At 41.7% G+C, this 26660-nt stretch overlaps 1 protein-coding gene across 1 annotated transcript; it reads left to right on the top strand.

Moving 5' to 3' along the window:
- The first annotated feature begins 20309 nt into the window (after positions 1-20309).
- LOC147882878 (fe(II)/2-oxoglutarate-dependent dioxygenase 4-like) lies at positions 20310-21949 on the top strand. The gene is made up of 4 exons (XM_087401113.1): positions 20310-20609; positions 20777-21018; positions 21099-21423; positions 21671-21949. Exons 1-4 carry the CDS (start codon positions 20337-20339, stop codon positions 21911-21913), a joined length of 1083 nt encoding a protein of 360 aa, XP_087257239.1. The 5' UTR covers positions 20310-20336; the 3' UTR covers positions 21914-21949.
- The last annotated feature ends 4711 nt before the right edge of the window (positions 21950-26660 follow it).

The raw sequence follows: 26660 nt of genomic DNA, 5'->3' as shown, positions 1-26660 counted from the left end.
TGTGCCCTTCGGATGTGTGGGCCGCTAGTAATTTGGACTAGATGATTAACTGCGTAAGGGGGCGCACCTCCAGGATTTTGTAGAGGTGGAGGCAGGAGCCTTCAAGCTACTTCTTCTAGCGGTGCATGAGTGCACTGTTAGGCACTTCCTGGAACAATTACAAGTCGGGTCTCCACTATACATCTTCCAATGGTAGGGAGGAGGGAGGAGCTGGAGGAACCTCATCATCTTCCATTGGCATCGATTCCTCATCCGCTATCCCTATAGGCACCGTGTCTGCGAGCATATGTACCAAATGGGTTGACTTGAGCAATGTATTGAGAGCTTCATCCAAGAGGTCAATCGGGGCAATAGATGAGATGGACTAGGAGGTCCCGTGCTATGCAGTGCTAGTATTGGAGGCATTAGAAGAGTACTCAAGAAGATAAAGGTAATGCCAAATAAAAAGCTTGTTGTGCACTAATGTGCTGCATGTTCAATATAGCGTTTATAACCTTTCTTGGCCTCTCGTTTGCTTGGGCCTTTTATTTAATAGACTGGTTTAGTGCATTCTTAATTGCATCAGTTGTGGCCCTATTAATTTTTGCAATGTACGACGTGCAATACACTGTTGTGCCATGTGGGTTATGTCAAAGAATGTAGGATCGTGCTAAACCTAGTGCAACTAGATGAGCATAAGAACTATGGAGGCTCAAAGCATAGAAGAAAATCCATGGAAGAGATGATGAGCAACTATAAACCAATCTATTGCAAATCTATATTCAACAATACATGATAGGCTTCTTATATAGAGAGAGCCTTTAGAATAGTCAAACCATGTGGGATCCTCTCATCCACATCTCTCCTTGTGGATATCCTCAATCCACATCTCCACATCTTGTAGTCCACATCCTAGGGTGGCTACTTTAATTCTTTCCTTATCACATACTTTTGCCCTTTAATCTATGTGCTCATGGAACCATATCTCAACACCTCCCCTTGGTGCCATGATCCTTTGGCTATTGCAAGGTCGTCAGATGTAAGTTACATTCCATCACCTCCCCTTAGTGGCTGCATTGCTACTTAAGGTGGTCAACTGTGGTTTTAACATGTCAATACCTCCCCTGGGTGCTTTCATAGCTATTCTCAGGTGATCAGGCTTGATTTACAAACGTGTGGGCTGAAGGTGGCAAGGGTGTTGCTTCACAATACATGTTGTCAATGGCGTTCGCTTCTTTACTCGATGTAGCTTAATGCATGATGCTTTGTCCTTCAATGTGCCTTAATGCTTTATGTGTGGATGCCATGCTTCGTGCTATGGTCATCTCATGCACTTGAGCTTTTGGCATGCTTATGACGACGAAGTGTGCATTCATGCTTTGATTTGTCATTTGTTGCAAAGGTCTTACCAACTGATTTCGTTCAATATTGGTGGTGTCTAATTGCTAACAATGATTTTGATCTAGCAACCATGTAGATCTCAAAAAGACGATCACTTTTCCTTTTTGGAGCATCTCCAAATTCTTCTTGGATTGCAAGTTATGGCTTGTCGAAGTTTTTGTGAAGAAGAGGGGGCTTTGATGATGTGGCTTGTCTGTTCACATGCTGCTTACAAACTGTGCTTAGCAAGGTACTGTGTGCTTATGTGGCACTATGGTGATGTGGCAATCTTTAGACCCAAATAGGTTACATTAACTTTACCATGGCCATCTTTGATCTAATCATAGATCTTACCCAAGGTCAATCTTGACCTAAGCTTAAGTGGCTTATCTGCCACGTGGCCTAAGGTTGGACCTTAGAACAGGAAAGGAAGAAAAGCTTTGAAGCTTCTCTGCTACGTCGGCCATCGTGGTGAAGAAGACATTCCTCGTTGATGGTGTCTGAAGTCATTTGGAGACCCAGAGTCATTGAAGACAAGCCACTCAAGGACTGGCGTCGAATGGAGAGCTGCACACGGAGGAAGACTTCATAGATCTATTCATCGTCTGGGCATAGCAGCTTGTGGATTTGTTTCCCACCCTCACCGAATGACATTCGCTCCCTCAATACAATAGAATGACTCCACCTGTAGATAGTCTCTATACTAGTCCACGAATGCATGTGGAACAACTAAAGCTATTGTGTCACAATTGTGCCAATTGGTCAAGCCCATACAAATTCATATTGGGTAGTTCGGATTGCGAGCACGAAATGTACCATACTTTGCTAATAGTTTTCCCTCAAATGCAAATCGATGACGAATGAATTCAGATAAAATGTCAATGCAAAGTGTAGGCAGTGAATTCCCTCTAGCTATATAGTTTTCGGCTAAGGGGACGATAGGCCCTGCACTATAGTGACTACTATAGTAACTGCTATCTAGTGGGGGTGCATCATTGTGCTTGGATCTCAAGATGGATTTGAGGTCGCCTCATCTTCTGATTGTATTTTGATGCACGAACATTTTCCAGCTGAAAGCACAAGTGGTTGTAGAAGTAACAACACTTGAAGAATAGAACAAAGAGAAAACACAGAACCACAATGTTCTACGCACACACCAAATTAAAAACATACAAATGTCTGCCTCTTAAATTATGTTTTCTTGCTGTAAAGATCGCACAGCAGATAGTGAGTACGTGCAAGAACATGATAAACAAATATTTTGAAACTGCACGTCAGTGGCAAAAGCTCAATGTTTGTTAATGTCATGTATCCTAACTTGTCTATGAAAGCCCGGATTACAACAGTGAACGTTAAAATCCAGAATGATGTTGTCTATTCTTGTTTGGCTTCATGCCAATGAGTGCAAACAGAACAGCAAGTCCCCAACAAATGTGTTGAATCACAGTACGCTCGGAAAATAGATGCAATAGAGAAGGCACTCAACAAACGTAAGGCCCACAGTAAAATTGTATTCTCTAAACACAAGGACTACTGTTCTCTTTATTCAAATGGACTAGGTGTAACAACACCCTTCGTAAGGGGTGCAATATCCAGATAAGCGAGGGTTCTTGAAGAAGTATCCTGAACACAACTTCCCCATGAAAATCTATTTCACAAGAAACGATCATGTAAATACGAGAGATTGGATCACAGCGTAATGCAGCATACCTTCTTCGTAAGCATATTTGGCTGCTTCGCAAAATGCCCTGTTCAAAGATTTCTTCCCTTTATTCTCAACTGGCGGGCGCTTCACGGGAGTGCTTTCTGTGACATGCGCACCCGGATTACTAGCTCCAGTAGCAGTAGCTTGTGCAGGAGGCCTAGGGCCGATAATGCGAATAGGAGCGCCTGAGAAAATGAGAACTTGTAAGAAAAAATGAGGGACACCAGATCCACATGACTTCTTACATCAAATCCCATGACACAGAGCGCAATAGTATAGAGCACGCATGGCAAGAATTGAACGCGAAATATGCATACGCACGTTGCATATGTGCAGCAATGTCAAACACTTCAGGTTCGTCATAGGTCGTTTGCCCAGCCATATCTCCATCACTCTTGATCCACTAACGGGAAGAGGTCGCTCCTCTGCAAAGAATTGCTTATTAGGGAGCTGTAAGGTCACACCAAACAAAGATAGCAATAGAAGAAATATAGAAGGTTTATTTTACCAAAGCGAGGCGTATACTCTCCTGTGACTTTTTCGGAGTTCAACTATTTCCACCCAGCTTTGGCTGGTCAACCTCTTGCATGGCGCGATCAGAAGTTTCAACCTCTTCTTTTATCTTCACCAAGGTCTCATCCCCTAACACGAAACCACAATAGCAATTTAGTGAGCGGATTGAATCAAGTGCACTGAACTTGCATGAAACCATTAAAGTGTATGCATTCTTACCAGATACGTCTCCGATGGTATTTTCATCCAGCGAGACGGTCACATAGCTTTTCCAACTTGCATAACACCCAAGAAGGAAGATTTAATCAACTCCAACAACATAGCATATGAAAGAAAGAAGGAAGATTTAAATGGATGAAAGGAAGTCCACAGAAGCAAGTACCCCTTTCGAAGGTCTTGATGTCAGTATCCATAGATTCACTACGAGCGTCTCCATGGGAAGCCAATGTGACAAGGACAATCAAATGAGATAAATTGGAGAAGAGCTGAGTGGGAAGAGTATGAAAACCCACAGCACATGGGTCCGTTATATAGTCGATAGGGGCAATGAGAACCCCTACAAGCACAAACACCATTTGAGAACTCTATAGGAGTCCGTTTGCAAACCACATCATGATTAGCGTAGTGGACAACCCTTCGGGTCCCTTAGGAGGTGCAAATCCATTTCGGTGTTCCACGTTGCGCAACGGAGGTCACCTGACACTGCTCTGAAAGGGTCCACAAAAGGGAGCAAGGAGGCAAAGGAACATAACCGCCCAGCTGAAGCGAAACCATCCAAACCACCCACATCCTACGTACTCCAAAATGCTCCATCTAATCCGACAAGGCAATAGCACAGAAGCTGCATGAAATCCGAGAGGGCAAGAGCACGTGAAATGGGAAGGGACAACCGCGGCACCAGTCCATGCAATCTAGGAAGGCAAGAACATGTGAAAGATGATGCAGCACCATGCAACAACTCGAACCACCCAACGTGCACACACCACACGTACACCAATAAGCGGACCATATGGCTACCGCAACGAGCCAAAAATATCATACCCACAACCCAATGAATGGAAATTAAAGTACAAAATTAAGTGAATTTTCCCTTCTGGATGGGCGATGCACTTTACATAAGCCTACCCATGAGGGCACGCCAATAATAGTCAATAACCTAGCTGTTGGGTTGTTGTAGAGACAAAATGTAATTCTATCCTACTACAAGACCATTTAATTTTGATCAATACAAATAGTGCAAAGATTGGTGCTCATCATATCTAAAAGATTATTTGTGCCCATACTATTAGTCAATTCTTTTTTCAAATTATAATAACCATGCTTTAAAGTTTGTTTCGCGAATCATAATTTTCCTAGTTATTGCAATAGCAAAAAAAATGAGTGCACTGGTGTGTAAAAGGGTAAGTAAAATACATATACTTGAAAAAGAAATGTATCTCAATTTGTGGAAATATCTAGTGGTGTGTGGAAAGGGTAATGCAGAATCCAAGAAAAATACTTGAACTTGAAAATAAATGTAAAAGTACCTCCACAAAACGTCTAAAATCATTCAAAATGTGCTATTTCCTTTCATAGTAATTGTTGCACTGAAACTTGGATACATTCTTAGCTATCAATTTGTGGCAACATACAGTGGTCTATGTAAAGAGTATTGCATTATCCAAGAAACATACTTGAAAATAAATGTAAAAGGACCTCCGCGAAGTTTCAGTCTTGCGACCGTACTTCCCAGGCAGAGTGCTTAACGCGTTAGCTGAGCCCTTGATCCATAGACCCGATCCGCAAACCAAGGACAAACAGTCATCATTTACAGAGGCAAGATTCTTCCATGATCTAGAGGACTCGGAAGAGCAACTAGTGTAGCATCTATGTATAGCGACCCAAAATATTTGTTTCAACTTCTTAAATCATTCAAAAATGGGCCATTTCCTTTCATAATGATCATTGCACTACAATCTAGATGAAAGTTGGATACATGCTTAGCTATCAATTTGTTACATCATCCAATGGTGTGTGTGAAGGGTATTATATCAATGTGTAAAGGGTATTGCATTAGCTAGACAACAACTGGATACATATTGGTTGATACATAGGAGCCTGCCCAATATGTCACATGAGCCCCCCCCCTTCTCTCTCTCTCTCTCTCTCTCTCTCTCTCTCTCTCTCTGTCTCTCATCAACTCACAGAAAGATAGCCTTTGAGTCTCATTCGGATCATAAATACTTTCCAAGCACAAACGATCTGTAATGCTCAATGTAATATGAAGTTTACCTCACCTATGTTTTTTTGGCGAGAAAAAACATTAAAGGTGAATTAGCGAAAAAAAGAAAACACATACATCTTGGACAACTACATTGTAGCTCCTACAAGTGTGCTCCCTGAAGCGCAAAATATGCAAGGCTTTTTTTTTTTTTGGCAAAGAAAAGTTTTTATTTATATTGTGATCATTTGTACAATGCTGTCAAAGAAATCACAGAAAGGTTCACCTCTAATGAGGGCTGCCAGCATACAAAAAATCCTCTTTCTATACATAAGAGGAGATAATACCAGTAACTTAACTTTCCCCAATTGAATAGTCTCACACTATAGATCTCAGTCCAAGGAGGAGGTAGATAACTATGGTTCTTAGTAGAAAAAAGCAAAGAGATGCACATGTACCATCGTTCAACACTAGATCCTTCAGTAGTAGCTTGTGTACATGATATGATCAAGTGGAGAGAAAGATCCAGTTGTTGAAGTCTAATTAGCTGGTTCTTCTTTGATAGGGCATAGTGGAGGGAGGAGTTGTTACTACATGTCAAGCTTAGCACTTGAACATTTGCCTGCCCCTTGAGTGTGGTCAGCCTCTTTCTATACATAAGAGGAGATAATACCAATAACTTACCTTCCCCAGTTGAACAGTCTCACACTATAAATCTTAGTCCAAGGAGGAGGTAGATAACTATGGTTCTTAGTTGAAAAAAGCAAAGAGTTGCACATATACCATCGTTCAACACTAGATACTTCAATAGTAGCCTGTGTACATTATATGGTCAAGTGGAGAGAAAGATCTAGTTGCTAAAGTCTAATCAGTTGGTTCTTCTTTCACAGGGCATAGTGGAGGGAGGTGTTGTGACTACATGTCAACCTTAGCACTTGAACATTTGCCTACCCCTTGAGTGTGGTCAGCCAATTTAGCTTGCAGTTGAGTGATCTGATAATTGTAATTATGGAACTCTTGATCCAAAAGAAACTTTGCCTAAGTCACAACAGAGGATGTTCAGTTAGTGCATAGAAAACAATCATACCAATTGTTGAACATGTGGTTAGCATGCATGAGCTCATCATTGAATTGACAAGCATTCTTGGAGATCCAAATAAACCATATGGCATGGGCTCTGATAAGTGACCATGTGGCATAAGAAGTTTTGAGGGCATCTCCCAACAGTATGGCTTTCCAGTTTATGGGCTCCCCAATTTTGATTTGCACATATTGTTTCCAAACCTTTCTTGCTCTTGGGCAAGCAATGAAGAGGTGAAAAATATCTTCTCTATTTACCACACAACATTTGCAAGTGCCATCCCCCTTTCCAATGCTAAGACTTCTACTATTGGTCCAGATTGCCTTATGCAAGGTTAGCCATAGTAGGGTAGACATTTTCTATGGGATCTCTCTATTCCATATCAACTCAAATCTGAGGGCCCACTTTTTGGCATTATCAGAACAATGCCACCTTTTGTTTAGCTTAGAGACAACCTCCTCTATGCCTTCTAAGGGTGTGGGTATTGGTAAATGAGATGAGCTGCCAACCCACCCAGACTCTCTGGAGAAGTCAAGCACCCTACCTCCCTTCCAAGAAATATCCCCCTCCCACAAGTGCAATCTTCTCATGATCAGCTCTTGATCTGCATTTTGTAGTTTGAACTCTCTTCTTATCTCAAGCCAAGTTTTTCATTTGAAGTTGTTCCTATCCCAAAGATCACCCCAACTAGAAACCCCCTTCTTAACCAAGTGCCAAGCTCTTAAATAATCAATATCACTTAGCTGCTACCTTGGAAAAAAAGTTGAAACCCATATGGAATCCAGAGTCATGTAACTCCCTTTCCTCGTGAGTGTGATGAAACATTTAATCTGTTCAAAGGCTCCCCAAAGGGACTTCCACAGTTGGCTTCCTTTGGTAGAGCAAGGCCTTAGGTTTCCAATAGCTACCAAAACAGAGTAGTCTTTCCATCTTGGGGCTCTAAGAGGTCTGACATGTTTAAAGTTCTTGAGCAGAAGGCTAGCCCAGTCTCTATCAAGGTTGGTAATTGCTTTTATTACCTGCGTGGTAGCTAGCTTGTAGGTAGCCAATTGGATATTTATTACCCCCAGCCCTCCTTCTTTTCTTGGCTTGGTACAAAAGACCCATTTAACTTTAGCGATTCTTGTTCTGGTGTCACTCCCACCCCATAGGAAGGATCTGCATACTCTTATGAAATTTTCTAGTCCTGCTTTGGATGGGCACTAGCAGGAGAGATAGAAAATAGCCATTGGATAGATACAGTGATTTAGGAAAACTCTCCTCCCTGCCAAGTTTGCCTAAAGCCCCCTAATACTATTTAGATTCTTTTTGAATTTCTCTAGGAACCAATCCCATTTATCTTTCATCTTGACATTGAAACCCATGGGGATACCAAGCAATCTGAAAATTTGACTATGAGGTATCTTTTTGCATCCCAATTGGTCTAATAAATTTAGATTGTCCCCTGTTAATACAGCATACCCTATTTTGGTGTGATTAATCCTTGACCCAAATGCTATGCAAAAAATGTCCATGCACTCCATTGCCCTTTGGATGTCCACATCTGTGTTGCTCATTGTGAGGGTGGTGTCATCTACAAATTGTTGATTGACTAGTTGTTTTCCTAAGGGGAGTTCTATGCCTTTGATTTCTCTTGCTACTAGATCTTTAATCAGCCACCCCAAGGCTTTAGCAGCAATTGCAAATAAGAGAGGGGCAAGAGGGCACCCTTGTCTAATGGATCTTTTTAGCATAAAACTTTGAGACGTCTCCCCATTAACACAAACCTTTGTAGAGGCATTGGAAAGTAGCAAGGATACATAGGATATGAAAATCTTTCCCAAACCCAGGCTATTGAGGGACTACAAAAGAAAGTCCCAGTTGATTCTATCATACGTTTTATCAAAATCAATTTTAATAAGACAAATATCCTATTTTGTTTCCTCAGCATGTGCACAACCTTCCCAGAGATTGATAATTGCCTCCAACAAGTGTCTGTTCTTTATGAATCCTTTTTGTTCTTCCAGAATCCACTTGTCCATTTTGTGTCTGAGTCTCAAGGCCATTGCTTTAGCAAATATCTTGTAAGAATAATTAAGCATGGTTAGGGGTCTCCAATTTTTTAACATTGTTCTGTCCCCTTCCTTTGGAATAAGTTTGATGACACCCCCATTTAAATGCTCTGGGAGCAGCCCTAATTGAATACTCTCATTCCAGACTTTTAGTAGAGAAGGACTAACAGTATCCCAAAACAATTTGTAAAATTCAGCAGGAAGTCCATCCTCTCCGGGGGTTTTTCCATCAAACATTGCAAAAATAGCTTCTTTGAGCTATTTAAGGAAAAAACTACTTCCAATTGATTTCTGTCTAAGTTAGAAACAAAGGGTTGCCTGGCCGTATGACACTTAAGTCTTGCCTCTAAAACATTGTGGTCTATTAGATCCACTGTGCTAAGTAGGTTTCTAAAATGGCTGACAATTATCTCCATATATTCTCTTTCTGAAAGGGCCAGCTCTCTATCTTCCTTTTTCAGCAAAGGTATTGCCTCCTGTTTCCTTTTTTTTCTGATCCTCCTAAAGTTTTCTTTGGTTGGCCTATCTATCTTTCCTGCCCGCCACTCTATAAAGTATATGTTGACATTATGCAATTTAATCTGCTCTTGGATTCTGATTTCTTTCCTTTTGAGCAATAACTATTGTTGGGCATTGGTGTCATTGCATCTAGCCCTTTCTTCTAGCTCCTCAATGTCTTTCTTCATTTTATCCATCCTTTTGGCTCTAATAGTTGCTCTGTTCTTTCTGACCTCCTTGAGTATTGCCTGTACCTTTTTAATAGCATCTTTCCATCCTTGTGCCTTAGAGTCAGCTGTTGTAAAAGAGGAGGTCCAACTCTCTATTATCTATTTTTGAACAATCTGTAGTTTGAAGAGGGAAGGGTTAGCCTTGAACCAAGAGTTACCTTTCTTTCCAATACCCATGTCCAGAGAAGCCCACACTGGCTTGTCAAGTACCACATCTCTCACTAAATGTTATATTTTGCTTTCCAATATAGGTGCTGGAAGAAACAATTGGCTCCCCCTTCACTCTAATGATGATGATAATACAAGGGTAAGTTTATGTATTGGTTCTCATTTAGGAGATGTCAAGAATGTGACTGTCACATCACAGTGGACTCTCAGGGATGTGCGGGAACACATATTGGTCATGGAGGATGGCATGTTTGAGTCCTTTCACTTTACCTTAAATGGTGAAAAGGTAGGAAAGCGTGCAAAGAAGCTTGTGCATAGTGCTACTTTCATCCCTCCTACAATATTGAAGATTGTAAACAATGTGGGGTGGAACAATTATGGATTTTGACATTTTCCAAATAATAGTGGTGCAATTAATTTTGATGTTTTAAATGGTATCATTTCACAATTTCATCTCCCGTACTCCATCGATTGATAGAGAAAAGGAGTTATTTCCAATCTTTGATTAGAGCATAGATGTCCTAGGCACCTACTTGGGAGCCCGAGATGATTTTGAAGACCTCATCAAGTGCATGCAAGACTACATCACGAGTTTTGCATATCAACTGGAACTAATTTTCAAGGTATGGCATTGATGGCAGCAGCCATGTCCCTAGCCAGCAACGACAATAGCATTGACTCTCTATCGACTAGGTTTAGAGCTAGGAGTGTATTTGGGAATTCAAAGCCCGATGTTCTCAATGTTTTAGAGAAGAGAGAAAGCTATGAAGCCTTATTGTATAGAAAATTTATTTTATATGAATACAGATATACTTTTTATACAGTGCCCCATTTTGTGTTCTTTTACAAAATTTATTTTATACTGTCATTGTATTTTGTAACTTTAATTGTTGTTGGCATTAATATTTTCATTCACTATTCTGTTCAAAAGCATGCTATCAAATAAATATTTGCGTTATAATGGTCATTTCTGAGTAATCCAGTACGAATCTCACCACACGACAGAAGGCAAATGTGGTCGGCATCGCACAGGGAGCCCAAAAATGCTAAAACCCACTATGGTGTGTATGGGGCCTATTTGACTTGACCAGCACGAGCCCAAAAATGCTAAAACCCGCTATGGTGCATATGGGGCCTGTTTGACTTGGTCAAACAGGCCCCATACGCGCCATAGCAAGTTTTAGCATTTCTAGGCTCCCCGCACGATGCCGAACACATTTGCCTTCTATGCCACGGTGAAAAAACATCATTTGACCACTCAAATTCACACTGAACTTGCATAAACTGATGGAAAGCATCACATAACATGTATTAATAACATGGGAACAGTAATAGAACATAAAAATATATTTTATTCATTGGCCTCAAAGGGCAGAGATTTACAAAATGATTCAAGTTACACCAAATGAACCTAAACAACATCTAGGGCCTAAGGGAGGGACTGGAGTGGATGCACTTGGTGAGTGCAAGGTCCTTGTCCATCACTGTTACTCCTTTGGCATAGATAGCACATAAGCTCGCATCTTTTAAAAGACCTACTGTCATATGCTCCGTTGCCTACTAAATTGCTCCCATAGCGCCTGAAGTGAAATGCACATCACTCTTGTAATGCTATGCTATTTCATGTACAACATGTTGGAAGGGTGCATGGGGAATGAGATTCTCCACAGTGGTTTGGAACTTGCGGATCTCCTGAAGTGCCTTCACGCCTGATTTTTTGTGCCTCTTAATCTTTGGGGTACCCTGCACTAGTCTTTGGACATGGCTCCATGGCCGCTTGTCCGCTTTGAACTTCTGTTGCCTCTCCTCCCTTGCAACCACCTCTTCAGAATCCTCTTCCATGTCTAGTGGGTCCTTCGAGGTGGCTTGTCACGCCTAGGGGTCTGCTTTGTCCTTGGTGTGAGAGTTTTTGAAGAACCTTTGAAACTACTAGCCTTCAATAATTTAGAATTGGAAGTGATGAATACAATATTCAATTTCCATACCTCAATCGTCAAAGGTGATGTTCTTCTTCCTCATCATAGTTCTCAGACAGTGAGATTGCGATTTCGATTGGATCTCATCTTCATTTGCCAAATCTCAGTCAACAAACTTGATGTTCTTCTTCCTCACCATAGCTCTAATACTGTGATCGTGATTTGGATTGGACAAAGTGATAGCAATTTGGATTGGAGATAGGAAGCAATGCCCAGATTCCCCCTCTTCATCAGCAGAACATCAATCATAGTCTGTGTTGGTGTTATTTGAGAAAGCATATAGTGGGAGTACGAATTGTAGTAATAGCGCACTTCACTGCCGCCATTTCTAGCTTTGATAACCTTCACGGTGCACGAGGTAAAAAAACACGCCCATTTGGTCTCTCTTGTGGACAAGCTTCACGCATCCTCCCTGTGGTACGTAGATCCTCCTTTATGCCTACGGAATCTTGTGTCCCATTCAAATGCTCCCAAATGATACATGCCACATTCTTGAAGATATGCATGGGATCAAGTAGTTGATTGATCTTGAGGTGGGACCAATATGGTAAATGATAAAAGATGGAGTATCTAAACAAAAGCTGGTGTTAGCAGGCAATCTTTATTTCTAGCCAATATAGCACACAATAGTTACAAACACTTACTGGCTCATGCCAAGTGGTGGAGGAGTCATGGAACCGTCCTAAATTCTCATCCAATCTCCCACAATGAGTGATTGTGGGAGGACTTCATTCCAAGGGGCAACATATCTAGGATGATCAGGTGGGAAAAATCAATGGTGATTCTCATAGATGACCTTATTCAATGCGTCTTCTCGTGAGGCAACTAGCAAAGGACCACAAACAGCACATGCATGGTAACCCGATGTAGTTAGACCTGAACAATAGATGCAATTAAGAGTTGGTGGGTTCAAGGTGCCACATCGGTTGCCTACTCATAATTAAAAGTGCAATGCTTACCTGAACACTCGCCATAGCCTAGGAAGTCTGCATCATCCACATCAAGACTGCTTTGTAGTTGAAGTCTCGTGATGAGAGAGGCCTGCTCAAATCATGCACCTCGATACCTCTCCAAAGTATCTCTAGCTCGTCAATCAAAGGCTCCAAATAAACATCAGGATTTTTGACTTTATGTTTTCCTGGAATTAGAAGGGACAACATAACATGTCCTTTCTTAATAGCCACAGAGGGTGGAAGATTATAATTCACCAATATCACTGGCCATACACTGTAAGAGGTGCTTTTGAGACCAAATGGGTTCACACCGTCCATACCCAATCCAAGTCTCAAGCTCCTAGGTTCTTCCTTGAAGCTTGGCCATGTGTCTTCAATATGCTTCCACGCAAGAGAGTCTGCGGGAGTTCTCCACTTGCCATCGGTTGATCGATGGAAGGAATGCCATGACATGAGCTCTCCAATGGATTTGCACTTGAACATATGTTGGATGCGAGGGATTATGGGAAAATGTCACAGAACCTTACGAGGCATGTCCAAAGTTTTGAGATCTACTCTATATCTTGCCTCTCTTGCATCCTTATGTAGTCCACAAAACAAAACGCAATTGTTGATGCATGCATGGATGCGCTTGTAATCTAATCCTCCAAGAGAGGTCACATGTTGCCTTGCCATATCTCTTGAGGTTGGTAATTTACACTGCATCCTATATCAAATTAAAATGGGATCATAACTCAAACATATGAACACCCATAGGTATCTCAATCAACCTTAACTCTTTAACACTTACCATGTTTACAGTTGCATCCCATTCTCCATACTTTGAGATGTGATTTAGTGTAATCCTGCATGCACGATACATGTTTCCTTGACATCGATCACACATACATTTGATTTTTTGCTCCAACCACATTTCGCGATGGTGGATACGGAGGGATTCATCCTCACTGGAGCTACTTGTTGAAGATGAAGACATCCTACAAACAACAAACAACCCAAAAAAATTTGCTTTTATTCAAATATTTAATTTTAAAGCTCTGTGGCCCATCTAAAGGCACGTCTAAAACCACGTCTGCTCTGTGTATTTAGACATGCAATTACACGTGTATTTAGATGCATGTATAGATGCACCATTAGATGCGCTTATAGACATGGTTTTCAAATCTACTTTTAGTGCGCTTGCTTTGCTTTTCTTCACATAAGCTTCGCGCAGCTTGCTTACTTTGCTATTATTAGATCCACAATCCACACTTAAGAGGAAGGCACCCACACTTACTTCCAGGCTTACACTTAAGAGGAAGGCACCCACACTTACTTCCAGGCTTATAGGAGAAGAGGGTGAACAAGGAAGAGAAGCAACTTTGAAGAAGAACAAGAAGCTTCCATACCTCTATCAAAGGTAAGTCTCTTTACGGTTCATCTTCTTTGGAAGTTGCTCTCTTTGGATTCGTCCTTTGTCGTATCCAAGAAACGAATGATTTTGGTATCGCTGTTACGCTTTTGTGTCGGGCACATGTCCTTTTCCACCTTTTAGAAGAGTCTATCTATCGGAGCGTGTCTATACAAAGCGCGTCTAAAACTGTATCTACAAGCACGTCTATAGACATGTCTAGTTTGTTTTTAGACACAGATAGCCGCGTCTATAGACGCATTGTTATACGCGAGATTAGACGCGCTCCGACAGTTTTAGACCCTTCCCTTCCCTTCTCTTCTCTTGCCTTCCCTTTCCTTTTCTTTCCTTTCTCTTTCCTCTTCCCTTTCCCTTTCCCTTTCCACTTTCACTTCCAAGAAAAGGATTTGCCTCTCTTTTCTTCTCTCTTTTCCTATATTTGCCTCTCTTTTATCCCTCTCTTTTCGTGGTAATTTTTCTCTCTTTTTCTCTTCTTTTTCTCTTCTCAGCTCATTAGTAATCTTCTTTTTTTCCTTTTTCCAGTTCATCATGTGGCCAGGAAGCTCTTCAAGATCACCTGGTCTCCGGGAGACCATTTTTAGGGAGTTATATAATCTTTTAGGGCACCCTCCCAATCCTGGGGAGTTATACATCTACATGATGAGTACTCTAAACACCCCCCAGGAGTCGGTACTACAGACTACAAACCACGCCAACCCCACACCAGCTAAGATTACCCTAGCGGAGTCAGCACAGCCCAGCTGGCTAAGCCCAGCTGGCTACATAGCCGAGCCCCTTCCCCCATGCCATCTTATGGCCCTTCCCCCACACTATCTTATGCCCCTTCCCCCATGCCGTCAGGAGGTACTTCTGTCTCGCAGAGCTGTCAGCGTACTCTTGTGCAGTTGAGACTCGGTTCTCCAGCTACGAGTGGTCTATGTAGTCCCGTGCAGTCTCCAGCTACGAGTGGCCAGCACACTAGCTCGACACGACAGGGTAGCAGGTGTAGTAGCAGGGAGAGCGGTGGGGGATGCATGACACAGTGCTTTGGGAGGGGTGGTGGTGGGGACGATGATGATTCAGATGATTTAGACCTGCCTTCGAGTGATGGTACGATCTTCTATGGCATCACTCAGACAGGAGGCATCTTGATGGATGCATGGGGAAAGGATATCATGGCCTTCATGCACTCTGTAATTGCTAACAATTACAAAGATTGTTTTATCCACTGCAAAGACATCCAAAGAGGTTGGCTGATGAGACCCTCGCTGCTATTCACTCTATGTATCCTAACCCCCCCAATCTTCAGTTCATAGATAAATGGGCCAAGTCAAAGATTATTATGATACTTGGCAACAAAAGATCTTCGCTTAAGAGGCAAGCACTAGCAGAGCTTGCCAGGCTCGAGGCAGGCAGCTCACAGTGGAGTATTTTCCTACGGTTTCACTGGATCCCTAGAGGATAGACGACACGTTACCTGGGATTCCAGGTAGGCCTAGACATCACGCTGGCTCAGTAGTTCTTACCGGTCCTATCGGTCCTAGCCTCCATACGACGGAAGCTAGCCTTCTGAAGCACGGCTCCACTATCCTTGGCATGCAGGGCCCTTGTGGTTAACCAGGTCCTTCTTGCCACCACTTGGTATGTGGCCTCTTGCTGGTGTTTCTCGAGATCATGTGTAGCCCAGCTGAGGAGACTGGTGCGGAACTTCCTTTGGTCTGGCTCAGATGGTTCCGGCACCACCAGAGATCGGGTCGCCTGGCAGGTCATTCTCCCCCAGACAGAGGGCGGCCTTGGCATCATAGATCCAGAACTATAGAGTCAGGCACTACTTGGCAAGTTAGTCATCTGCGGTCTGACCCCAGGAGGGCAGACATGGAAGCTCTTGCTTCAGCATGGTCTCAGTGCACGTACCCCCTAGAGAGGGGGTCATTGGTAGCCATCTATTCGGTGGATCTTCACTTCTGTCCCATTGACTTAGCCCCATTCCCCCTTCCTCCGTAGCCTCGTCTTGGTCTAGAGAAAGTTGCGACATAGCCTCTCCCAGGTTCCCCCTAGCTGTCGAGACGAGATAGACAGACAACCCCTGATCTAGAGTAGCCAGGTGATAGATGATACAAGTCGCCAGCTTGGAGAGAGATCCCATATCCCTTGGGTGCTCTAGGCACGTGGGCCTGTGTGCTCGCTCCGGGTTTGGAGGGATGTCTACAGCCAGCTGAGCCTAGGCGAGCTGGCAGCAATAGTAGGTACGGCACGTGGGAATCCAAGCTCAGCGAGGGGAGATCAATGCTGCCATTCCTGCAGATTGGAGGATTCCCATGGTCACCAGACAGCTCTTCTCGGGAGATGAGAGGTGGCTAGGACAATTCACACCTCGGGGCATTCCTTTGGTGGTTGCAGGCCTTTTCTCGGACTTCTCGATCCACTTTTTCTCCATCATCGATGATAGCCGCCTCCAGAGCAGAGAGGCCGTGATCGACCCCTAGCTTCCCTGGCAACGCCTTTGCATCGTAGGACTGCAAGGGAAAACGTGGCATATAGACCCCCTGATTATGCATGACCAGGACTGGAGACTCTGGATATGGGAGGGCCGTTCCTTGACAGAGGTGGAGTGGAACCCAGGGGAGTGGCGCTGGCCACCATTGGAGACCTCAGAGAACCCTACCCCCTTCTTCTCTTACAGTGCGCATACTGGTAGGCATGCTCTTCGGGCTCTCTAGCGCGGGCTACCCACACAAGCACATAGTTGATATGCCCAAGGGATATCTCTGGTCTTTCTTTGCACATTTTGGAGGACTCTTTGGACAAGCTGGCGGCTGAGGAAGATCTCTTACTTTCTTTGGATGGTGGCACATAAGGGGCTACCAGTTGGCAGTTGGCTAAGGCACATGGGGCAGGAAACGGTGCTTCCTTCGTGACTGGGATAACCTGGAGCTGTTCTTCTAGCACTCTGCTCAGAGTCTTCAGTGGCATTATGCCCCCCCTCCATGGCTGTTTGTCCACTCTCTGATGATTATGCCTTGAGAGGCTTGTAATTAGCATTTTGGCTCCTCAGGTTGTATCCATTTTGTGATTGCAGCCCGCTGGCCTTTAGGCCCTCTTGTACTCTCGCTTTCAAGTAATATAACTAGCACTACTTTTTGTGCAAAAAAAAATGTATCGTTAAGCCAATAAACCCCAAAAGTGGCATTTGCAGGCCCTTTGAATGTAATTCATCTTGTTTCCTATTCTCAACACACTTTCTTCATTTTAATTTAAGACATTCTTAATTCAAATCAACTTATTATTTCGTCCTTCATTCTGCCTTTCCCTTAGGCGGGCACCCTCGTTCATTTGTACACGGTAGATACCATTAGCATGAGAGACTTGGGTTACTTTTACACGTCCAACTATTACAAAGGGACAAAACTAATTTGCGTGAGCTGCAAACGCTGGCAACATGGCAGCCTTTTCATGAGCGCTGGCAACATGGCAGCCGTTTCATGAGCACACGCGGAGGAGGAGGATATAATGCTGCGAGAGAGCACCATATGAACGCTGGCAACATGGCAGCCTTTTCATGAGCACACGCGAAGGAGGAGGTTATAATGCTGCGAGAGAGCTCGGACAAGAGCTGTGAAGTGAATGCTGTGGCAGGATGAATCCGTGTTGAAGCAATGAGCGATGGAGCAACCTGTATATATAACCACCTCGGCGAACTCTTGGTATCGTAGATATGGACGTGTCCCTTCCCCGCCCCAGCTTTCGTGTAATACTTCACGGTATGGCCCTTGCAGTTGTTGAGTCGCCCGTCGCCCTGCCTGAAGAGAGAATTGTTGGCATGAAGGAGCTGGTTGATAACGGTCTCATCACGAATCTTGTTCTGTCCCTGTACGTCCGTGCAGCCAATGACCAGCCATACCCTGGCGAGGAAGTTTCGGATGAGTTGCCGGTTATTGATCTTGCAGACCTTGTGGGAGACGACATTGACAGTCAGCGCCGAGCTAAAGTCGTGGACGAAATCGGCCGTTCATGCTATATTGTTCGGTGAGGTCGACGTCAAACGATCCAACATTGGGGAACTTGCTTTCACTCTCCCTGCCCATCCCAAGGTAGTTTCTCCCTTGCTATATACCCTAACTCTAGCATGAGCGAGACTAGTATTTAGGGGGGGGCTTGCTTGCCGAGTCGTTACTCGTGCCAAGGTAACTCCTCCTTTACTACTACAAGGGAATGTCACAAGAGCGAGATGACATCCCAAGAGATCACCCTCCTAGTTTCCAAAAGGCAAATTCATCATAGCATGTATCGCTAAGACAATATACCCCCAAACTGGCGATTATAGTTAGGGCTAGCTAGGGCCCCAAGGCTACTGTAAGAGCTTAATCAACCTAAAAGCACCAAAGAAAGAGAAAGAGAAAAGAAAAGTTACCAATAATAAAAATAAATTAATTTAAAAAATAAAAAATAAAGCGATCATTACAAAAGAAAAGAAAAGAGAAATAAACAGTGAAATAAACAAATGAGAATAAGTAAAACAAAACGTAAAACCACACTTTTTGTAAGAAACCCCCAAAAAAATGACAATGCAAAATATTAAAAGAGAGAGAGAGAAATTTTAAAATAATAATAATTTACTAAACAAAAATAGAAGAAATAAAATAATAATAAGAATAATTGAGAAGAATTTTAGCTGTTGAGGCTTCTGCACCCGCGTAAGATAAATCGATGTAGTTGAATAGTTGATCACCACTTGGACGAAGATTCAAAGAATTTGCATGTCCGCTAGGGTGATAGAAAAACATAGCTTTGTAAGACTAGAATAAGTCCAATCATACAAATTTAGATTTTTTGTTATTCTAAAGACCAAAAATCTACACAGAAATAAAAGGGAAAATGAAAGAGAAGAAAAAAGAGGTAAACAAAACTTTTATGAAAAACAAAAGGAAGGCATACTTAGCAAGCAAAGCAACACTTATGTCGTCATCAGTGCCCAATCATAAGCAGCTATACTAGGTTTCTAAAGACCCGCGGAGTCTCTTGGGCAAACTGAGTGCTTACTAAAGTACGTCAAATAAACAAAAGAGAAAGAAAACAAGAAGTAAAGAAGAAAGGAAGAAGGTGACTAAGCAAAAAAAAACAATCAAGTCAAGAAACAAAAAACAAAATCTTCCAAAAAATTGGAATTAACTCTAGTCTCTCTCTCTCTCTCTCTCTCTCTCTCTCTCTCTCTCTCTTATTTAAAACAAAACAAAAAAAAAAGCTAAAAAGGACCTTTACACTTATGTATCGCTTCCTACAAAGAGGCAAAATTATAGTCCTAACTTAGAAAGCACAAGCATACTCAGTCAAACTCTCTCCATTGAGAACCTATTTTTTAAAACAATGAAAATCTTGGTTAAACAAGTAATGTCTTCAACTTGGGTACGAATGCGAAAAGAAAAGTTGCAAGGACGCGCATTAAAAGCAAAAGAGTACACTCTCGAAAATACCGATGTCGAATGAATTCTACACTCAAACATTGGTTATCGAGACTTCACTTCCATGCAAACATTAATAGACTACAAAATCAAACTTTAAAAAAATCTTTTCACAATGGTTAGGCAATTAGGGCCACCTATTTTCTGCATTACTTTCTTTGCAACAAAAAGATTATGGACATCTTCACTTGAATGCTTGGAAAGAGTTCACTTTGGAGAGAGAGAAGAAAAGAATAGTAGCCCTTCTATAAAAATTCATAGCTTGATTTGCAATGACCCTGTCAAATCCGCTCAATACTATGTGCAGACCATTCTTTAATATATACGGCTCTTTGTCATTGGCAGGCCCTTTGAATGTAATTCCATTCTTCATTTAAATCAACTTATTATTTCATCCTTCATTCTGCCTTTCCCTTAGGTGTGTGCGCACCCTAGTTCATTTGTACAAGGTAGATGCCATTAGCATGAGAGAATTGGGTTACTTTTACAGGTGCAACTATTACAAAGGGACAAAACTAATTTGCGTGAGCTGGAAACGCTGGCAACATGGCAGCCTTTTCATGAGGACACGCGAAGGAGGAGGATATAATGCTGCGAGAGACCTCGGAGAAGAGCTGGGAGGTTAATGCTGTGGCAGGATGAATCCGTGTTGAAGCAATGAGCGATGGAGCTACCTGTATATATACCCGCCTCGGCGAGCTCTTGGTATCGTTGTCCCTTCCCCGCCCCAGCTCTCTTGTAGTCCTTCACGGTATGGCCCCTGCAGTTGTTGAGTCGCCCGTCGCCCTGCCTGAAGAGAGAATTGTCGGCATCAAGGAGCTGGTTGATAACGGTCTCATCACGAATTATGTTCCGTCCCTGTACGTCCGTGCAGCCAATGACCGGCCATACCCTGGCGAGGAAGTTTCGGAGGAGTTGCCGGTTATTGATCTTGCAGACCTTGTGGGAGACGACATTGACAGTCAGCGCCGAGCTAAAGTCGTGGAAGAAATCGGCCGTTCATGCGACGAGTGGGGCTTTTTCCAGGTGCTAAAAACTGCTGAGCGATTTTCTATTTGGGTATACGGTCGACCTCAGTAATCGATTGCCCGAGGTGCAAGGGGTTGGCGTTCGCTATTGCGTATGATTGAATGTTGATCTTTTTTTTTAAACGGATCTCCCTAAGTGGCATTTGGCAATAACGGTCCTCGCAGATTGTCAATCACGGTATCCCCCCGCCTGTTGTGGAGCGGCTGCGCCAGGCCGCTCTCAAGTTCTTCCAGCAGCCGGCCGAAGAAAGAATGCGCTATTACTCTGAGGAGTTGCGGGTCCCGGTGAGGTTCTCCACAAGCTTCAACCCTAAGGATGAGGACTACAGGGACTGGAGAGACGTGTTGGTATTTAACCGCTTTCCTGGCGAGTTCGACGGCTTTGCTGAAGCTCCGGAAATTGTCTGGTAAGTGTGTCCTCCATTCATGCTTGAATCTAGCGTCCGCGTTTATGCCTACACGGAGACCTTTTGTTGCTGCATTTCAGGGAGCCGCTTCAGGACTACATTGGAAGAATGGAGAAGCTCGCGAATTCGTTGTACAAAGCGATATTTGAGAGTTTGGGCTTACTTAAGGAGTACTTGGAAGGAGAAGTCCCTGCAATTCCTCGGGCCCTCATGACAATGAACTACTATCCCCCATGTCCAGACCCTACTCTGACGTTAGGACTGAGTAGACACTCGGATATAAGTGGTATCACGATTTTGTACCCAAGCGAAGTGCCGGGTCTTCAAGTCCGAAAAGGGGACAAGTGGGTGACAGTCAATCCTCTCAAGGATGCTCTTATCATCAATTTGGGCGATCAGACGGAGGTACGGCTGTGTTTGGCTTGTGCCAACTGCTTCGTTTATGTTCGTTGATGTGAAGGTTTATAAAGTAGAGATTTTCTTTTCGGCTATTGAAAGTATTGAAAAGTGTATTAAAAAGGAAGATATGATAACATTTGCATATGTGCTGAAATGCATGTGTGGAGGAGTGTGGATTATGCATGTGTGGATAATGCTTGTGAAATGATCAAAGTTTTATGTTCACTCGGTTGCCTTTGGTTGGTAAATGTAGATCTTGACGAATGGAAGATATAGGAGTGTCGAACACAGGGTGGTAACGAACGCCGGCAAGGCTCGAGTTTCAATCGGCTCTTTCTTCGGGCCAACTGAGGATACGATAGTTGCACCTCTCGCCAAGGTCGTGAACGATCAGAATCCACCTCGCTTCCTCCCTACTAAGTTTCGCGATTATGTGGCACGGCACCATGCGAGAAGACTGTTGCCGAATAAGGGGAGTCTTAATTTAGCGAGATAAAAGAGGAGTAATCACAATCGAAATAAATCATCAACAATAATGGAGTAATATAGCCTTGCTAAGCTACTATAGCTAACAGTATTTGCGTGTAATTTTCTTTTCCATTCAATAAATTCCCTTTTCTTGTGCCAAAAGAAAAAGAAGCTGAATTTTATTCATTAGCTATACCCTATGTTATTAATTCTTTAAATGATTTTTTGTAGTGTTGTGTAAACAATTGAATGGTCTGACCAAGAAGCAAAGTTTGTCCCATATAGTGCATCCTTAAAGCATCTGCTAGTCCAAATATGGTTAATTGTTGACCCATATACTGTTGTTGATGTTGTGATGATTTGATTCATTTGATGCTTTTCAATGAATTGTTGGAGTGCGTTAAATTTTTTTTCCCATGGTCGATATTAAAGTTGCCAACAATGTATGTAGGATGTTGTAGTTTTGTTTTTGTAAATATGATTTTTAAGGGTTTTATTAATGTCACCATTGTATTCGTTGTTATTAAACTTGTAGGAGTTGATCAAGTTAAATGTGTTGGATTGTCTTGTTTCAAACTTTGTTAGCAAGCATTGTGTTTGTTATTTATGTATGTAATGTGTTTCTTTAAGTTGTAGTTGTGGTTTATAATATGTGGCAACTCCTAATCCTTCTTGTTTATGATAATATCGGAATCCATCAATGTGAAGGTTGACGTTTTGTGTTGCATGTGTCTCTTGGAAACATATAATAGCTCTATTGTGAGGCTATTACTTGCTACTATGTCTTGCCTATGTGGGTTAAAGTATGCAATGTTCAGTGATTGGTGGATGTTTATTGTGTTTGTACTTAATGTTGTGAAGTCTATTTGCTCAAAATTCCAAGATGATTCTGTTTGAAGGCGTTTAATCTCTTGTAGTACAACTGTATCAACTTTTACTTGCTTGCTTTCAATTTCCTTCCAAAAAAATAGATTTCTAGGCTCACTAATTCTTGAAAGTGCTGTATATACTAGTCCATACGATCAGATGTTGGATGGATCAAATGTGAGGTAATTCATTGATAGTCCTTGTGATCAATGAATTGTTTGTGCTGTTGTTGGTTGAAATGGGAATTGTGTTTTTGTTACAGTGTTTAGGTGGTTCTTCCCTACTTGAAATTCACGTTGGATTCCTAGTATGGGTGTCCAATGTGTTGATGTGCTATGATCATAGAGATGATTATTGTTTTATCTTGCTTTTTTGCCTATCTTGATGTTATGAAAAACCATCCATACTATTGGCTTTTGGGTTGTTGTGTTTGAGTTCATGAAAATTCCATCTGCCCCATTTACTATATCATCTTCAATGTCAAGATTCCCTGAGCATACTTCAATAATAATTCCAAATTTTGAGTTGAGTTGCTAATGCAACCCTGCTATACATTTAGGATCCTTTGGTATTTGTAATTTTTTGTTGCATTGCTTTGAGTAAATGTGGTTGTCCTGGTAGCAGCTCAAAGACGCTTAGTATACAACAAATGTGGGATTTTCTCTCTCTTGTTTGGTGTTTTCACATATTATTTGTTTAGAAAGGCATGTTGTGAATGTTTTCCTACCCTTATGTTATTTAGTATTGTCAAGAATTCGATATTATCTTGTCTCATTGGATCTGTAAGTTTGTAATATTTGAAGTATGTTTTCTATACTTGTTGTGCAGATGATATGAAGTTAGATTTATCTGAGAAAATGCAAGTGTTTGTTGTGGGACTCGCTTGGCAAAGGTCACCACATAAGATCACATCTATGCCACCAAATTGTTCTAAATGATTGTGTTTAATTTTACGCATATGCATATCTACTGCATGAAATGTGTTTTGCCCTACAAGGGATATTTCATTAATTATAAGCAAATCCAATTTATCATATAATATTGACAGCAGCTCATGAAATTTTTATGTTGCTAGCGATGTGTATGTTGAAGTCATGAGTGGCAAATGTAATGCTAAATGTATAGTGTAACCACCAACATTAAACGCTGCTCTACATGTGTATGCTAGGAGCACAGTGCCTGTGGTTTTTCATCACTGCCTATGTCTTTGTGTGAGTAGTGTCATAGCAATGCTTGGACCATCAACATTAATGTAAATGTTTTCTCTGTTCTAGCATTCCCAATTAGAAACACATGTATTTTACTTCCATTGTCCCTTCTTTTTTTACACATGATGTCATCCACGATGTGCCACTATTTATTGTTCAAATTCCTAAATAGTTCATAATATTATTGATTAGGTATTCTCTCATATGTCTTTGTCATGTCAACTGCCACCATACTATGTCTTGAAAGCATCTTCATGTCCAGTGTTATGTCATACTGATCACGAGTAAATTCATTTCCTTCATTGTACAAGGATGCACTACTTTCAGATGTTGAGGATGCACTACTTTCAGATGTTATTTCGTGGTTTGAAGGTGGTAGTATAGTCTTGTTAAAGGTTTTCTTATTGTTATCTATAGTTTCCTTGTTATTGATGTGAATGCCATGCCATGTTATGTTGTTGCTATTAAGCAAGTGTTCGTTGTCTTTGAATGGCATGTACAACATGCACAATTCTCTATAGTAGTTCTCTGGTTCCTTTGACTGATTATAGTTATTGAATCATATTGCCTTTGCTCTTCTCCTTGTCTTTGTTCTATAGTAGTTCTCTGGGTCCTTTGTTTGATTAAAGTTATTGAATCGTATTACCTTTGCTCTTCTCCTTATCTTTGCTTTTGTTTGTGTGTGTTGTGCTTACTTGCATACTCTGCAAGGCATATACTTTCAATTATTTTTTGCCTCTTTTGATATTTAGCGACAATATCATCAAAAAGATGTCATTTCTGTGAGGGTCTAGCTTCTCTAATTGCCAATTTTTTTTGAGTAGGAATGCCTGTTCTTGTGGCAGGTTTGTATTGATGTAGACAAACTCTCGAGTGTTGCTACTTAGAGGCAAAGTTAATGCCAAATAAAAACTGGGGGGGGTTCACTCATCATATGTAACCCTATCACGTGAGTTCAATAGAAGGATATTTTTTATTTCTAAAATTTACATAAATAAATATACATAAGGGACTATTTAAAATAGTTTTGGAAAAAATTTACAGATTTGTATAGAAAAGGGGTACATTTTATTAATGAAAAAATTTACAGATAAGGGATTTTAAATATAGGCCTTGAACGCACGTGATATAGAGGGTTTATACATAGTGACCCCCCTAAGAATAAAAAGCTTGTTGTGCACTAATGTGCTGCATGTTCAATATAGTGTTTATAACCTTTCTTGGCCTCTCGTTTGCTTGGGCCTTTTATTTGATAGACTAGTTTAGTGCATTCTTAATTGCATCAGTTGTGGCCCTATTAATTTTTGCAATGTACGACGTGCAATACACTATTGTGCCATGTGGGTTATGTCAAAGAATGTAGGATCGTGCTAAACCTAGTACAACTAGAGGAGCATAAGAACTATGGAGGCTCAAAGCATAAAAGAAAATCCATGGAAGAGATGATGAGCAACTATAAACCAATCTATTGCAAATCTATATTCAACAATACATGATAGGCTTCTTATATAGAGAGAGCCTCTAGAATAGTCAAACCATGTGGAATCCTCTCATCCACATCTCTCCTTGTGGATATCATCTCCACATCTTGTAGTCCACATCCTAGGGTGGCTACTTTAATTCTTTCCTTATCACATACTTTTGCCCTTTAATATATGTGCTCATGGCACCATATCTCAATACCTCCCCTTCGTGCCATGATCCCACAACAACACAAAGCAACTATAGATGCGCTTGGTAGATGCGCATAATAGCGGGCACGTCTATAGGCATTGCTTTAGTAAAGGAATTATGGGCACGTCTACAAGCGCATCTAATAACTCGTCTATTTGCACGTCTATTAACACGTCTAATTATGCGTCTAATCTAAGAAAATATAGGCCCATCTAACATCGCGTTTATCAGTGCATCTATTTGCACGTGTATTAATGCGTTTATTTGCACATCTACACTGAGAATTAGACACGTAGATAGATGCAAACCAGAGAATACAGAAAGTCAGATTTTGGTGTACATCATTTCTTTCCAAACATTGCCCATGATTACCAAAGCACATAATTTTAACAGAACATCAATGCTTTTTTGCAAGCCCACATATACAAGAATTAAGTGAGGTGAGGAGAATGAGACAATATGTAAAATAGTTTTGGCAATATCAATGATGGGGCTACGGTTCAATCTCATCCTCAATGAGATCAACCCTTGCCAAACTATCTACTCATGTGCTCATCGAAATCAGCATCACCAATGGTAGGCTCGTCCTCATGGGTAATGGCCTCAATATCTGTATCTCCTATCTCATGATCATCCTCCTCTCTCGTATCACGGTCATCATCACATCCATGGCCATGATCATCCTCCATACGCTCCATATTAGTAAATGTACTATACATCACTTTGGAACGTGGCATAATAGGTATGACATGCCACCATCTATTATTATCCACCATTGGTTACTAGACAACTTAATTCAAACACAAATACAATCATGTTATTTTTCTTGCATCAAATATTTAAAAGCGAGTATTTTTATATGTGTGCAATACAGTACCTGTTCACATTGTTGCGGTAGTACTAGTGTGTCCTTCCTACTTTGCCAAAACTTTGTGGAGTCAATAGTTACAAAGCCACTTGCATGGCATTTGATTGTTGCATTAGGGCCTCTTTCCACCATGTCCTTAAACCACTTTACATCCAAAA

Source organism: Dipteris shenzhenensis, chromosome 29 (genome assembly GCF_047967505.1).
Source record: "Dipteris shenzhenensis isolate YYH24624 ecotype China chromosome 29, Dip_SZ_1.0, whole genome shotgun sequence".
NCBI classification, from domain to species: Eukaryota; Viridiplantae; Streptophyta; class Polypodiopsida; order Gleicheniales; family Dipteridaceae; genus Dipteris; species Dipteris shenzhenensis.
Note: the sequence above shows the minus strand (reverse complement) of the source record. Positions and strands in the feature narration are given on the sequence as shown.

Excerpts from the sequence above, each read along its gene's own strand:
- LOC147882878 (XM_087401113.1), top strand. The coding sequence starts at position 20,337 with ATGGCCCCTGCAGTTGTTGAGTCGCCCGTCGCCCTGCCTGAAGAGAGA. Across the intron at positions 20,610-20,776 it reads ACGAGTGGGGCTTTTTCCAG|ATTGTCAATCACGGTATCCC; the intron begins GTGCTAAAAACT and ends CGGTCCTCGCAG. Across the intron at positions 21,424-21,670 it reads ATTTGGGCGATCAGACGGAG|ATCTTGACGAATGGAAGATA; the intron begins GTACGGCTGTGT and ends TGGTAAATGTAG.